The sequence below is a fragment of the Arachis ipaensis genome, chromosome B05, assembly GCF_000816755.2.
Source record: "Arachis ipaensis cultivar K30076 chromosome B05, Araip1.1, whole genome shotgun sequence".
Classification (NCBI taxonomy): Eukaryota; Viridiplantae; Streptophyta; class Magnoliopsida; order Fabales; family Fabaceae; genus Arachis; species Arachis ipaensis.
In genome coordinates, this window is record NC_029789.2 from 111,580,959 (window position 1) to 111,597,959 (window position 17,001).

Here is a 17,001-nt window from a genome sequence, read left to right on the forward strand (position 1 = left end):
TGTTCTCTGCTCGGATTTTTTTCATTCAAAAATATCAAACCCCCTCTTGTTCCGTTATCTTCACTCTGTGCAGACACAGACCAAGAGGTAGAATGGTGCTCACTGCTTCGCTAACTCACACTTCATTTCTCAAACTCTCATCTTCCTTCCATGGCGAAGTATCACCTTCCTCTTCAACTTCCTCCCTTTTTACTGGCTCCCCACTCACTCTCCCACGCTCTACTACCCTTCACGGTTTGCCCAATTTTCTGTTATTTTGCGTATTTAATATATCATTAGTTTTTGAATTGTTGACAAATAATATGAATTAATCTACACTTCCTGTGTTGTTACGACAGGAAATCAATCACTTTCAAGAAAGCACTTTGTGGTTTTTGCTCGGAAGTTGGCTGGGTTGGAGGAGGCCATGAAAATCAGAAGGTACACTTATTGTGCTATTGTTTGTGTTACAGTGGATTGAACTTGTACTTTTCATTGTGTAATAATGTATGAAAGATTTCCATTTAGATAAAAAGTATTAAAAAGAACTTTGTTTAATGGAAGCTATCAATTTAGCTCCGAAAGATTATTGATTTGACAATTTAGCCCTTGAAAGAAATAAATGCATGCATGATCCTCTAAATATTATTCTAGGAAAAACATTCGACAATGTCCCTTCTACTGCTTATTTTGATTGATCGAACATTATGGAAACATTTGACTGGTTTAGATTGGAAGTTAATTGTTGATATTGATTCTTATAACAATTTTCTCTTGTACACTGGGAATTCTTAATATATGTAAGACAGTTTGTTAGCAACCTTAGCATAGAAAACTGCTCAGTATACATGTATCTTATGTTCTGAGGCTTTAGTGATGTACTTGTATGCATGTTTTCACTGTTGAATGCTTGACCTGTTGCTTGTGTAATAGAATTTCAATGATATTAATTTCATTCATCTTTTCTCTATTTTCCCCTGTTCTGTATAACATTTTTTAGGTTTCCTATTGTTTAGATCTTGGAATATTAAGGTGCCTTCTTTAAATTTTGTAGGCATCCAATTTTCCTTTCCTCCTTTAATATCTTCTTTGCCAAGAAATACTGAAGTTCTGTATTCAGAAAATAATTCATTGCCCATTTATTTTCTATTATCCAAGTAATGGTGAATGTGTATGTGCGCATGAAAGCTGATGCAGCTTTTGTGAAGATTCTTACCTTTTCTCTGGTCATATGAAGAGAACGTGAACGTCAAGTTCTAACAAAGTCTAAAAGGAGTCCACCGTTGAGGCGTGGGAGAGTATCACCACGTCTCCCTGTTCCTGATCACATACCAAGGCCTCCTTATGCAGCTTCAGAAATACTACCAGAAATTTCAAGTGAATATCAAATTCATGATTCTGAAGGTATAGCTAACATGAGGGCTTCATGTGAGCTTGCAGCAAGGGTCTTAAACTATGCAGGAACATTGGTTAGGGTAAGATTTATTGCGTACTTTACAAGCCATTTATTTATTCTATGTTAGCCTTCTCTTGCAAGATAGAGATTATTACAATTAGATGCCTAGCATCTAGTTTGTGTAAAGCTCATAATCTTTATAAGGGACCTTCCCTCTTGGACATGTTGAGAGATTGGAAAGCTATGTTTTATAGGTAAATCTTGTTTTTTGCTTTTACTTTTGTATAGGGGATCCCTTATCCCCCAATTTGTATTATCCTTCCCATCTTCTTAATGAAATTCTTCTTTTATTAAAATAATAAAAAAAAACAATTTTTTTAACTATTAGTTCATTGACATGTATTCTTATGTATTTATTGAATTAGATAAGTTTAAGATTTCTATTGTAATGTTTAGGGTGTAGGGTTTAGAACTAAGTAGTAAGCACCAATAACATTTGAAGTTTGCTCATGACCTCGTTTGGATTTTAATTTAATTATTCAAGTGGCAAGTTATGTTATTTTTGTTTGATATGTTTTTTCCATTCTGTCTGATGCCTCTATGTAAAGTAGTGTACACAGCTTTCCTTTCTGTATCTGATGTTATTTTTGTTTATATTGTCAGCCGTCTGTTACAACTAATGAAATTGATAAAGCAGTGCATCAGATGATAATTGATGCTGGTGCTTATCCCTCACCCCTTGGCTATGGTGGATTTCCAAAAAGTGTGTGCACATCAGTTAATGAGTGCATGTGCCATGGAATACCTGATTCTAGGCAGTTACAGGTTTCACAAGCCTCTCTATATACATAATTATCAATTTACTTTTTCACTTTATCCTTGGTATGCATATCACTCATAAGCTGATGACATTTATCTCTTTTCTGCAGAATGGTGACATTATTAATATTGATGTGACAGTATACCTGAATGTATGCTTCTAATTTCCTGGTGAAAATTTATTTAGTGAACAGATCACTTTTTTAATTGCCTTTCTGTGTATGCCCCTATATCCAGAAAATGGAAATCATCTTGAACTACATTCTTAATTGTCATTCTTGCTGTTTTAAGAATTATAATTATATGTATGTTCAAGAAAGTGCTTAGGGTTGGGATTAAGTAATTAGTAATCCGAAAGTAAAGTGTATACATAATCTGGTAGGACCTCACATGTTGCACCACCTATTAGTAGAGTACATAAAAGAACAAATAAAGAGGGGAATGAAGGGGGTCCAAGTAAGGAATAGAAAGGGCCAGGGTAGTATAGGACAGTGTGTCAGAATATACTGCATCAATATTGAGGGGGAATAAGCAGCATGATACGGTAGTTAGATTTGTAGTGGAATGTGATAGGGAGAGACTTAAAGCCCTGAAAAGGTCGTGGGATCATTTTGTTCCTTTTTTATATTACGATCCTACTTTCACACTAATTCCATAACTCACCATAACAATATATACAAATTTTCCTCATTAGCCCTTCTGCTTGCATAGTTGATCTTCTGCTTTCCCTCCAATTCCTCTTTTTTATTGTTAATTATCAAGTAATTGTATTCTTTGCTAATTGTATGTTTCAGGGATATCATGGGGACACGTCAAAGACATTTTTCTGCGGGGAAGTCAGTGATGAAATGAAAAATCTTGTTGTGGTAAATAGTTCTCTACCAGTGGGGAAATTTTCTTGTTGTGGTAAATAGTTCTCGACCAATGGAGAATTTTTTTTTGGGTGTCATTATGATCTATACACTGTTATATTGTTAATCTTTTATATATTTCCATTCTTTGTAACATGGACAAATTTAATACCTCATTAGCAATGCTAGTTAAGAAATAATTTAGATTAGTTATTGAGCAAATCATTTTACATAATGTTTGCAGGTAACTCAAGAGTGCTTGGAGAAGGGAATAGCTGTTTGCAAGGATGGTGCTCCTTTTAGAAAAATTGGCAAGAGAATCAGGTACAGTTTTCTAGAGCTTGCTTCGTAAAGGAGAAAAATAAATATACAAGTAAATATTTCACTAGAAGCATTAAATCATGAATTTCACTTGAAACGATGTTTGCTAAGATTTAAGATTAATCATGGCTTTTCAACTTCTTGATATTAACATAATATTAATGATGAGTTGTTGGTCTTCAAACCGTGAAGGCCAAGTGATTGCTTGAAAGCCCATTTTGTAAATAAAGAATAAAGCCAGATATTTGGTCCTAATTTTAGTTCCGGTGCCTTCTATTATGGCTTTGTAGCCTTTCCTTAACTTTTCCTGTTCATGGTTGTCAAGAAAAAGCTTACTTTTATTGAAAAGGCATTCTTATTAAGTGGTTTTTTCCCCCTTCCAATATGCCACTGTTCCTAAAACATATTATCAGAATGTCATTATTTTCAAACTATTTATCCAAGTGCCATCTTTTGCCAAAGTGGCACCATGTATTTTTTTTGGGGTGCTCACTGAGAGGTGCCTAAGTGCGTCTTTCACGTGGAAAATGCCAATCAGGGAAGCGCGTGGAAATGCTGAATGAGAAGGCGAGTTCAAGCTGAAAATGCCAAATAAAGGACTTCCGCTGCATGGATAAAGTAATAGTTTGTTAATTTATGTAACATAATAATTAACATTAGTTAACATTTATATTAACATTAGTTAATTATTGATTATTAATTATTACTTATGTTATATAAATCAACAACCTATTCATGTTTACACATCACTGGAGGCGCTTTCACGCTTGGCATTTTCAGCCTGAAATCGCCTTTCGATTCAGTGTTTTCCTAGCAAAAGGTGCTACACGCTTTGGCATTTTTGGAACTGAAGGCGCTTCTTGATTGGTGTTTTCCACGTGGAAGACACTTTTTTTCCTTAGATGCCTCCCAGTCAGTATGCAAAAAAAAAAAGAGGTGCCAATATGGCAAAACAGTGACACCTGAGTAAATAGTTTAAAAAGGGTGGTATTTTGTTTAGAAACAGTGGCATATTGTGAAAGAGACCTATTAAGTGGTTTTGAGAGGTTTGCATGGTTCTATCTCTTGGGTTAGTTGCTAGGGAAATGGAACCTAGTTTTCCAAGTGACCAAGTCTCTATATTGTCAAGCAACCTGCTTGAGCATGATTTGGGAAGCTCAATAAGGTCTTTAACACTTTAATTTGGTCTTTGTGAAGCAAATAGTTTGATGTCATACAAACATTCTTCGTCAGGTGTAAGCATATGTATATTTATATGGCATGTCATTGCAGATGTGTTTTCATTTTTGACCTTTTTTTGTTTTTTAAATTAAAGCAATTCACTCAAACTCTCAAGAATTGGATTTCAAAATTTTTACATTTATTTTGTGTGTTATACTGAGTTGTTTCTGCATCTATTTCTGCTTTGGCACGATTATCATTTGTATCAATTGATGATGTTAACTACACTTGATGGCCTCTTGTATAAATTCTCTAGCCTTATCTCTTCGCTTGAAATGTTACCTCAGTGAGCATGCTGCTAAGTATGGCTATGGTGTAGTGGAGCGGTTTGTTGGGCATGGTGTGGGAAAAGTGTTCCATTCTGAGCCAATTATTTTACATCACCGTAAGTGATGTATTAAATTTTATGATTTCATTGCATTGCCTTTGTTTCCCTAAGACCAATTTAGCTGAGGTTAAAAGTATTTCAACAATTGGCTACACGTATATCTAATTTCTTTAATGATTGATCATGTGAAATCCAATTATGTTTTGAATGCATTTAACTTTGAAGTGATGTGTTTTATTTGGATTGTTGAAGAAAATTGGTATTGTATATGGTATGTAACAGAAAGTATGAAATGGTTTGTTAATGTGATAATGTGATATAGAATGTTGATTTGATACAAATATCAGGATTTTTAGAATGACCATCTGTTAATTACATTCATAATTGATATTCTCCAAAAAACACTAAACAAATAAAATAAAAGCACATCTATTAGGAGTATAAATTGTTTCATGTTACCGTAATAGTGTGTATGCTTGATTACCTTGTCACTTCGGTAGTTTTGATGAACTATTTCTCTAAAAAAAGTCTAATTTGTTTGATAGACATATGAATAGTTGTATCTTAATCTGCCTACTCGAGATGAACTTGTGTGGTCTGTCAATCATTTGAGGAGGAATGAGAAAAAAAGGATTACCAGTTGCAGAAAAAGGAAAATGGACTGAGCATTAGCAAGGCTAAGTCTCTCCAATACGTATGCCACCAAGCACATGCATTCACTGCTATTCTACCCTCAACTGTACAGCTCAGTATTTAGGTTGTGTGTATCCCGAATTTTTAGGAGATCAAAATTTGTGTTAAAGTCTAGAATTTTATTTCTTAAAAATATGGATTTACCCGTTTTCCCTCTAAAAGAGGAAACGATTAAGGAATAGAATAGAACTTATCCGATTAAAATTAAATATAATGGCTAGTACGAAAATAATTGCATTTTGACCCCAAAGTTTCAGTAAATTGCAATTTGGCCCCTTAGGAGTAAAACTGTAATTTCGGAATTTTATGATGTGTGTGTGGAGTGTAGTTATATGATTCTTGGAGGGTTCACTTGGAATGTCTTGAAAGTTAGAGTTTGAATTAAAAAACTCTAACCTGACGAACTTGAGTACCCAAAAATGTGAGACGCGGGAAAGTGGCTTGTTTGCCGAGCTCAAAGAGGCTTATCAGTCAAGCCTTTCCCAGTGAGGGGCTTACTTGTGAACCCTCTCCCCTCTATATATATAGCCGAGGAGGTGCAGAAATTTCAGCCCACTCCCACACCACATAACCGGCCATAAACACATTACACAGCACCAATCTTCTTCAAGAAATCATCAAGTTCTTGGAGAATTAGAGAGAAATGGGGCCGTGACTTCGAGAGAGAGAAAATTAAGGAGCAAAACTTGATCATCCAATCTCACCATCATCATCATCAGACGGCTGGAACCTCAAAGCAACAAAGGAGCAGAATTTTGGAATAAGGTTCCTAAAGGACTCAAGAAAGAGAGAAGAGGAGCTGGGATTTTAGTGATCACCCACCACAACCATCATTCCCTCATTGAAAACTAGATGAGCTCAAGAGGAAGGGAGGAGCTTGAGCTGCTGCACTGCATGACAACCAAATCACACAATCACACAATCGATTTTCACCAATGAGGTAGGCAAACATGTTTTCTTGATTTTTAGAAGGATGCATGCAGCTAGTTATTGTTGTGAACTTTGAACAGAGGTTTGCATCTGAGTTTTGATGAATTAAACTGATTGCATGTGGCTGATTTTGATGATGGTGGTTGATTGTGTTGTTTGATAATTGTTTGTGTTGGTGAATTTGCTGAATTTTTAGCTACTAGTACAAAGTTTGAGGGTGGAAAGCCAAAACTGTGTTAGAGTTGATATTTGAACCCTAATTACTGTTCACCACCTTATATTAGTGATTTTGAATCTGTTTGAAGGTTTAAAATGGTTATTGATGGAGTGTTAGTGGTTAGGCTTGTGCAGCAAGCAATTGCCTAATTAGAATCTGAAAAATGGTGAAAAAGTGAATTCTGGCCAATTAAGGGGAACTAACCCTTGGAACAAGTTTCAATTGGTAGAATAGGTGTGACGAATTTGGATTGAGCTTTTGAAAATGCCTAAATTAAAATTTAGTTTGAGGTTGTTGATTTTGTGAAATCTGGTTTATGCAAAATTTTCTGCATAAACGAGTAACTTGTTTTAATTACTGCTCTCACGTCAGAAATCATTTTTGTCTGGGATTAATTTTATATCAAAATTTGGTATAAAATTTAGGTTGAGGTTGTTGATTTTGTGAAATCTGGTTTATGCAAAATTTTCTGCATAAACGAGTAACTTGTTTTAATTACTGCTCTCACGTCAGAAATAATTTTTGTATGGGATTAATTTTATATCAAAATTTGATATACCTAGTTTGTTTTCACCAAATTTCAGGTGGATTGGGGTTTTAGAGAATGAGTTATGATTTTTGGAAAATGGCCCTTGCAATATTTTAAAAAGCCGATTTTCAAAACAGGGCAGCTACTTCCAAGATGCATAACTTCTTTAGAGCTTCTATTCACTTGAAACCAATTGGAAATGAAAGATATGTGACTAGTTGCTGCACATCAAATTGGAGCCAAATCAGATCAGAGTAGCATTTTTATGTAATTTTGTCAAGTTGGTTATGGCGCTGGTTTCTTGAAATAGATTTTCTGCATTATGTAGTATATTGTAAAGTTTATAACTAATTGCTCCGTGGTCTGATTTATGTGCAACCAATTAGAATGGAAAGGTGTGAGTCTAGTTGATAACCACAAAATTTAAGGGCAATCAGATCAGTGATGAAATTTGTACAATTTCTGAAAGAAACCTATCTTGCTGTTTTACTGAACCAGAAAATCTGCATAACTCAGTGTTTTGTAAAATCTACAACAAATTGCTCAGTTATCTGAATTTTGGGTAACCAATTGGAAGTGAGAAATTAGTGACCCTAGTTGAGGTACACCAAGTTTGTGCTGAATCCGATCGATGTAGCAATTTATCCAATTTTTTGGAAGTTGCCTATGAGGTTGGTTTTCCGAATTCAGGTTTTCTGCATAATGCAGTATTTTGTAAAATTTGTATCAATGTGCTCAGTGATCTGATTTCTATGGGGACAAAATCATTAGAAAGATTGTGAACTCTAGTTTGAAATGGGAATTTGTGGGATTCCCTAAGGTATATAGTGAATTTTTGGAGAAATAGGTCTATGTTGTAACTTCTGCCTTACTGCAGTTTTGAGTATTTGGAGAGGTTAACTGTTGATCTAGAGCCTTGCACTCCTTCAGTCCTTTACAGTGGTAAAGTTTATGGAAAATGTTATGGGTTGATGTGTGAATTGCCTCAGTTGGAGTGTTTGATCTAGATACCCTAGTTGATGGGAATTGTACCTAATTGGCAGAATGCCTTGTGGAATTGGTTTGAGGCAAATAATTATGGGGTGAACCTTGATATAGTTTAGGATTAGTCAGATGATTTTAATTATAGGGCTTAATTGTGGATATTGAAAATCGTTGAGAATTTATATGAATGATTGGCCAAGATGTGCTGAACCCTAGAGAGGAATTTGATGACCATTGAATAATACTACATACGATTTGAGATAAAAAGGCCATGATGCGAGTCCTCCAAGCCCTAGTGATCGAGTAATTACCCAAATCAGTCTTCAAGGATTTTAAAAGCGGACATTTTAGTCCCTAAGAAAAATTAATACACAAAAACATCCCCAGTTCATTTTCTGGTAGAGTAATTACCCAGATCAGTCCCCAAGAATTTTAAAAGCAGAAATTTTAGTCCACATGAAAAATTAATACACAAATTAATCCCCAACGTTTTTCTCCGTCAGACATAACAGTCTTCCGTAAAAAAAAAGTGAAATAAAATTTTTATTATTATTTTTAATTGCACAATAATACTATACCATAATTTTTTGTATTTTTTGGGCAAAAGTAATGATAAATTTATTCATTAGATTCTTGTGTATGTATTTATAATATAAAAAGACCTTTCACCCCTTGTCCATCGTCCATCTCATCCACCCTCCTGACTGAGTGCTTTGTCAGTCTTCTTCTCACATGTCCAAACCACTTAAGACGCGATTCTACCATCTTTTCCACAATGGGTGCTACTCTAACTCTCTTCCTTATATCTTCGTTCCTTATTTTATCCAATCGCGTACAATCGCTCATCCATCTCAACATTTTCATCTCTGCCACACTTAGCTTATGTTCGTGCCCCCTTTGGCCGCCCAACACTCTTTTGCCATAAAGCATAGCCGATCTTATAGCAGTGCGATAGAATTTACTTTTAAGTTTTAAAGGTACTTTTTTATCACGTATAAAACCAGATGCACTTCGCCATTTTATTGAATATTATTATTATTATTGAGTATATATATATATATATATATATATATATATATATACTCGATAATAATAATAATATTCAATAAAATGGCGAAGTGCATCTGGTTTTATACGTGATAAAAAAGTACCTTTAAAACTTAAAAGTAAATTCTATCGCACTGCTATAAGATCGGCTATGCTTTATGGCAAAAGAGTGTTGGGCGGCCAAAGGGGGCACGAACATAAGCTAAGTGTGGCAGAGATGAAAATGTTGAGATGGATGAGCGATTGTACGCGATTGGATAAAATAAGGAACGAAGATATAAGGAAGAGAGTTAGAGTAGCACCCATTGTGGAAAAGATGGTAGAATCGCGTCTTAAGTGGTTTGGACATGTGAGAAGAAGACTGACAAAGCACTCAGTCAGGAGGGTGGATGAGATGGACGATGGACAAGGGGTGAAAGGTAGAGGAAGTCCTAAGAAGATTATTCATGAGGTGGTCAAACGAGATCTACATGTAAACGGTCTCGCAGTAAACATGATACACGACAGAGCTCAATGACGTCGTTTGATTCATGTAGCCGACCACACCTAGTGGGACAAGGTTTTGTTGTTGTATTCAATAAAATTATTAGAGATTATTCTACAAGAAATTAAGGTTGAAACCATTTAATATTTTTGTATTTAATATAATCAAAAGATGTCCTATTTTAAAAAACATGTTTATATTAAAAGAAAATGTTTTAATTTGGATTTCAGAGTATCATTATTCACCCTACTTGTTTCTAACGAAAAGAGTATTAATATGCTAGTGTCATGGTCCACATGTACAAAGCTAAGTTAATAATAATAAAGGTTGACATATAGTAAAAGTAAAATTGACGGGGGACTGTAATGTCTGACAGAGAAAAACGTTAGGGATTAATCTGTGTATTAATTTTTCTTGGGGACTAAAATGTCTGCTTTTAAAATCTTGGGGACTGATTTAGGTAATTACTCTGGCGAAAAATAAATCGGGGATTGATTTGTCTGTTGGAGTAAACCCTTGAGAATTAATCGGTGTATTAATTTTTCTTGAAGACTAAAATATCCGCTCTTAAAATCCTTGAAAACTGATTTGGGTAATTACTCCCTAATGACCTTATTGAGAATTTGAGATTGATGTCCTAGCCTAGGGATTTGTTTGAACACGTGTCTAAGGATATTGACCCAATTGATTTTGATATTAAATAAAAATATTCATTTCTGGCATAACAGACAATAACACTCTGCATTAGTTCCACGAAAGTTTTGTTTTTGATTTTGATGTAATCCGTCGTCATGAAAGAGGGACAGCGATGCCGACACCAAGTGAGGGTAACTGATGAAATGAGATAAGATCAGATAAGCGTGCTCTGTACTAGTTCCGCAAATGAAATATGAAATCGGACAAGGGTGCTCTGCAATAGTTTTGCAAATTGTGATGAGTCTGTGTGGTAGTCATGATGATGAAAAAGGGCTACATCCAAAGATATGCCTGTGTGCGCTATTTGAGTTTGGAAAGTGGGAAAGCGGTGCCGTCATGAGTATGGGTTCATGCAATCTGTCATCGTGTAAGGGGCGGCGGTGATTGACGCATGTGAGGGTGATCAATGAAATGAGATTACAAGAAGCTTTATGGTACAGAATGTTGGGCGGCCAAAAGGAGCACGAACATAAGCTAAGTGTGACAGAGATGAAGATGTTGAGATGGATGAGTGGTCATACGTGATTCAGCGATTGGATAAAATAAGGAACGAAGATATAAGGGAGAGAGTTGGAGTAGCACTCATTGTGGAAAAGATGGTAGAATCGCGTCTCAGGTGGTTTGGACATGTGAGAAGAAGACTGACAGAACACCCAGTCAGGAGGATGGATGAGATGGAAGATGGATAAGGGGGTAAAAGGCAGAGGAAAACTTAAGAAGACCATCCATGAGGTGGTCAAACGAGATCTACATGTAAACGGTCTCTCTGTAGACATGATACATGATAGAGCTCAATAGCGTCGTTTGATTCATGTAGTCGACCTCACCTAGTGGGACAAAGCTTTGTTGTTGTTGTTGTATATGATGGATGACAATGGATATGGATGACATGAACATGGATGATGAATATTGTATATTTACATAGACTCTGTTATGATCGCTACTTGCTATTTATTATCTCAAACTTTTACATTTATACTGTTGTAGCAGCACAGTCATCATTTGCATATGCATCATTTTATCGTGATCTACATGTGGATGTTAGATTAAATTTGTATGCTTAGGTATACCATGACATATGTGTGCCTTATGGTTCACTTTTCCGTACCAACGTCTCGTGTATTAAAATAAAAGAGGACCTAACTTCGAAAAAGACTGCTACAATTATAGGTTGACTATTAGAGATCGAGTCTAGGAGAGTTAAGTCTTGAGTCAATGTGATAGCCTAATTTGTGTGGAGTTAAGACCATGGCTTAAGCCCACATTAAAAAAGGTGCTACATTGTGTTTGGATTTTGTCTCTGCGACAGAAATATAGAGATGGATGTTTTTACCCCTGCCATCAGAAAGTACAAAAAATACAAAACAAAGAAGTTGGGACCATGTGTTTCCTTGCAACCCGTAATGGGCACTTCCACTTTAGCTGGTCTCTATCACATTTATTTGAAACCAGTCAGTGAAAAAGAGAGGAGAACAGAGACATAGAGAAAGACTTATGAGAAACCATATGTCTCAACTACACAATGAAAACTAAAGCTATAAGGCCAGTGTACCATAGATAGAGTATTGATATTTGGATATATAAGAATTCGTAGTTTCCGTAGATAAATTATTGATATCCTATTGAAAGATACTAACAGAAAATCTTACTGTTGGTTCATTATGGTGAAATGCTGGTAAATTGGCCATTTGGTTGTCTTCAATAAACCTTTTTATTTTATTTTTTTAATGTAGATGCTATAAATCAACATAAGAACCTGAGCGGCCTTCCCCTGCCCCTTCTTGTTTTCCTTTACTTTTTGTTGTGTAGCTACTAGAAAGCTCCAGAAGTTTCAGAATAGTAATTCAGTATATTTTCTTTCCAGATAACTTTTACTTTTATATCATGACAGGCAATAACAAAGCAGGTTGCATGGTTGAAGGTCAAACATTTACAATTGGTAAGTGAATTGTTAAATTCTATTGTTAAATTCTACCTAGATTTAGAGTTGTTCACTGCTAATTTTCTATGCTATGCTGCCTCCCATGTTACATTGTGGTTCAACCGGACAACAATGGATGGTTCATGGTTAAACTTTTCCTCCATGTCCATCCAATTAAGTTGTGAAACTTACGATCTATTGTGCATTCTAAGTTTTTCAGTCCTGTTTTTGTTGTACACCCTCACCCCATCCCAAAAGAAAATTTATATTTTGATTTTCCATTATGAAAGCAGACCTACATGGATGTGATGACCTTTTTCTTATTATTTCTCAATTCTAATCTGCTCATTGTATCTGCAAACAATCAGTTACTATTTGTCATATTCATTATTAATTCGGTTTAATTACTCTATTAGTCTCTATTATTGTACCAAATTTTAACTAAGTCTTTACAATTTAAAATTTTATAGTTAGGTCCTGTACTTAATAAAAATGTTTTACTAGGTCCTTACTAGTGGATATCTTTAAGAAAAATGCACCGATTGTAGATTATTTATTCTATATTTCATAATTCATCCTAAATTAAATACAAAAATAAATGTTTTAATAATATTTTCATATGTTTATGCCTAATAGTTCTTGATGTTTATTGGAAGTGAATATCTTCTATTCACGAATACATGATAAGGTGGTTACTTGTTACATAAGTCAAGTGCTTTCTATTAATCATGCTTGTTATTTATTTAGTATTGAAATGAAATCCTACAAATTCTTCAACTGCAGAGCCTATCCTCACATTGGGAAGCACTGACGCCGTTACATGGCCAGACAACTGGACAACAGTAACAGCCGATGGGTGTCCAGCTGCACAGTTTGAGCATACCATTTTGATAACAAGGACTGGTGCTGAGATTTTGACTACATGTTGATACGTATTTTTCTTTCTTTGTTTTTTCTTCTATTTTTTATTTTAATATTCCTTGTTTCATGCTGCAAGCCTGCAACATCTAGATACTTTTTCTATTTGTAAATAATATCCATCTTAAATTTGCTTCCGGAGCATTATGCACAGGTAGGTAAAGATTGTTTGAGGAACCATATAAAACGTTCTGAAACCTAGTAGCTAGTATAAACAGAGCTTTACCGGTTCATGCTTTTATCATCAAATAGCAGTATATTGTTGGCTAGTTACTACAATTTGGTATTTTGGTGGTTGTTCTCTGTCGTGTCCTCTTTTTTTTATTTTTCGGTTCAAAGTGAGAGATTAGGGATTTCGTAACATCATAGACAGATAGCACTTTTAGTAACAGTGTAGTTCAAGATCACTAACTCTGTGTGTCCAATTTAATGCTTTTAAATTATCGTAAAGGGACCGCTGAGGCTTGGCAAGAATGGAGGATTTGTTGGGCATCCCAATATGCTATACCAGGGTTCAAAACCTGGGTTTAAACAAGGAATGGAAGCAGCTGAGGCTTTAGCTTAGTGGTCCATCATCATGCCTCAAATGTGCCGCATCTGGGTTCAAGTCTCACTAGAGACAGTGGATGAACCCTTAATAGAGTGTGAATGTGTGTGCGAGTTGTATGACCAAAAAAAAAAAAGAGTGGAATATAAGCCATAGTAGTGTCTAAGGGGTGTGTGAGTCTGTGTAGTGTAAGAAAAAAAAAAATTGTAGTAAAGGGTTATGTTGGGTTTTCATAAAAAATTGGCGGTGGCATGCAATAGGGTTACTTGATGATCCAGATTACATGAGCTTTATTATGTTCAATTTCAGGTTCGAAGTATCAAATTAAGAGGCTTGTCCATCCATACTCCCTCTTTTATCCAATATGTTATTTGAGTTTCTAAATGTTCTATTCTATTTTTTTTTTCACTTATACCCGTACTAATTGTAGTATATTTTATTGTTCATTAAGATAGCGTTTGTTTTGAGGTACTGGTACTAAAATTTTTGTCTCTGTTTTTAAAATTTTAGTATTTCAGTACCTCTAAAAAGTAGGGACACAGGAAATTAAAATTTTTAGAGATAGAGACTGAAACTTTAATAACATTTTATACCTAAAATATCTTCATTTCAATTAATTAATTTCAATTTTGTCTTTTGTGCAAATTAAATTAGAGTTTCATTTTAGTTTCCATTTCTGTTTCTCATTTTGTACTAAATAGAATACTGAGATTTATTTCAATCTCTGTCTCTTAGTCTCTATCTGTCAGTTTCTGTCTTTCCTTCTCTGTCTCTCCACCAAACATTATCTAAGCATATAATAACTTTTAATCTCAATTTAAATGCTCTGTTTTTAACTTTAAGTGCTCTTTTAAAAATTGAGTAAACCATAAATAGGTTCTGATTTTTTATCTCAAAGATAAATAAGTTCGTGACTAATTAAAAATAAAAAAATATTTTTCTTTCTAAAACGTGCGACATCTAGGTTTTTTAAGAGGATCGACTTGTCTTTATATATTTTGGACGAAATGTCTCGTACTCTCATTTTTTAAAAGGTCATGAACGTTTTTGTATTTTTAATTAGTTAAGGACGTATTTGTCTTCGAGATAAAAAGTTAATGACCCGTTTGCCTTTTTAAAAAGACAAATGAGTTTTTAACTTTTTACCTTGAAGACAAATAAGTTTTCGATTACTTAAAAATTTAAAAACGTTTTTCNNNATTAAAAAAATTAAAAATTTATTTATTTATTTATTTAATTTTCTTTTATCGTGTACTTGTCAAAAAGTGACCATTATTTGTGATTGAATGATGTAATAATTCCTATCAAAAGCCTAGCAGAAAAATAAATGATTGTACATACAGTACTCTATTAATTAATCATGTTTGGTTCAATTGATCTTGTTTTTAATGTTTTTTTATGAGGGAGTGCCGTATTGAAATTGCTTTGCACTTCAATTCAACAGCTTTCGGGGATAACCAATATTCTAAAATTTTATTCTTTTCCAAAGAAGATGCTTTTTCATCAAATAACATTTAGATCCTTTCTGTAATGAGACAAAAAGTACTGTAACATCCCCTAATAAACTCATATACAACAATTTGGAATAGCAGCCCTAAGAACAAAGAAACTTTGACATGCATGTGAAATCTCCTTACAATTAAATGTAAAATTGATTAGCAAATGTATCCTTCTGCATAATAAAAACTAACAAATCAATACCCAAATTAATCTCTAGTAATTTTTTTTAATAATTCTACAAACTAATTCAGTGAGATACAATGATTTTTCCATCATTCTAATAAAATTTTTAATATATATATATATATATATATATACAAATAACTCTAAAAATATCATTATAAAACAATTAGTTCTCTTTATGAAAGGATCAATTCATTTTGAAAAATTTTAGAATAATAAAATTTATTAAAAATTAAACTGCAAGTTTTTAAAGACCCATTTAAGTGTTTGTTTAAAAAAAAACTAATTTTACTTGAGAATTGTAATATTCAAATGAGTTCAGGATTCTTTAAGAAAAATAGTCGGTTCAATGAGAAGATCGAAATAGAGATAATACTAAATTTAGTCCCTGAACTTACACGCGAGTCTCAATTTAGTCCCTGAGGTTTCAATTGCCTTTATTTAGTCCCTGAAGTTTATAAATGTGCCTCATATTAGTCCCTGAGACCATTTTTAGTATAAAAACGTTAATAGAGCGCTGTTGTAGACTATCACATGTCACGTTAAAACTTGTAAAATGATGCAGTTTTGGTTTTGACATTTAAATAGCTCAAAAACGGCATCGTATTACTTATTTTGTTAGATAAAATTTTAATAAACACCATTTAGGATGTTTTTAGGTTATTTGAGTGCCAAAACCAAAACGACATTAATTTACAAAGTTTAGTGTGGCATCTGACTGTCACGACAATGTTCCGTTAACGTTTGTACGTTAAAAATTATTGAGTTATGTTCACAAAGTTTAAGGACTAAATAGAGGCAATTGAAACTTCAGGAACTAAATTGAGACTCGCGTGTAAGTTCAGAGACCAAATTGAGTAATATCTCATCAAAATATTTAAAGATGCAAGGAGCACGAGCAAATTTAATCCATTCAAGTTGGAACAAAAAAGAAAGCAAATTAGATTTGTTCAACACTGTTTGAGAAATTTTAAAAGTTATTTTTTTTAGTTTTTAATTTATAAAAATAGTAGTATTAATGTCTGATGTAATTTTTAAAATTAAATTTAAGTGTTTATAAAAAAGTTAAAAAAATTAATTTTTTTCATAATAAATTTTTTTATTATTTTTTTTTAAAATAAAAATTTTTAAAATTAAAAAATTAAATACTTGGAGCCTTCAATGGATGTGCTATCCAACATGAAGTCCAAATCAAAGTAATCAAGAATGTGCTTAAATGATTAGTTTAATTAAGTATATTTTGTCTGATGTTACACTTTTCTAAAGATATTTTAGTTTTTCTAGGTGAGTTTTAAATGTTTAATGATTGTTTTTAATATAGAGGAGTAATAAATGCATAGTGGAGCAATAAATATTTAGTAAATTGTTGATCGAGATAATATCTGAAACTATAGTAATATAGGTCTACATTCCTTTAAATAAAGGTTTTAACTTGTC

The 17,001-nt window shown here is 33.7% G+C and overlaps 1 protein-coding gene and 1 long non-coding RNA gene across 2 annotated transcripts; both read left to right on the forward strand.

Annotated features, from left to right (window-relative positions):
* On the forward strand, positions 7–14,090 carry LOC107643777 (methionine aminopeptidase 1B, chloroplastic). Its single transcript, XM_016347515.2, has 10 exons — positions 7–234; positions 339–420; positions 1,217–1,454; positions 2,039–2,200; positions 2,305–2,346; positions 2,989–3,060; positions 3,290–3,369; positions 4,875–4,972; positions 12,387–12,434; positions 13,200–14,090. Exons 1-10 carry the CDS (start codon positions 93–95, stop codon positions 13,343–13,345), a joined length of 1,110 nt encoding a protein of 369 aa, XP_016203001.1. The 5' UTR covers positions 7–92; the 3' UTR covers positions 13,346–14,090.
* On the forward strand, positions 9,601–11,987 carry LOC110272252. The gene is made up of 2 exons (XR_002363357.1): positions 9,601–9,766; positions 11,228–11,987. It is a non-coding gene; the product is annotated as an uncharacterized LOC110272252 (long non-coding RNA).

Bases quoted from the DNA above. Each gene is read 5' to 3' on its own strand.
- LOC107643777 (XM_016347515.2), top strand. From the start codon at position 93: ATGGTGCTCACTGCTTCGCTAACTCACACTTCATTTCTCAAACTCTCA. The intron at 2,201-2,304 runs GTTTCACAAGCC...TCTTTTCTGCAG, and splicing joins CTGATTCTAGGCAGTTACAG to AATGGTGACATTATTAATAT. The intron at 2,347-2,988 runs GTATGCTTCTAA...TGTATGTTTCAG, and splicing joins ATGTGACAGTATACCTGAAT to GGATATCATGGGGACACGTC.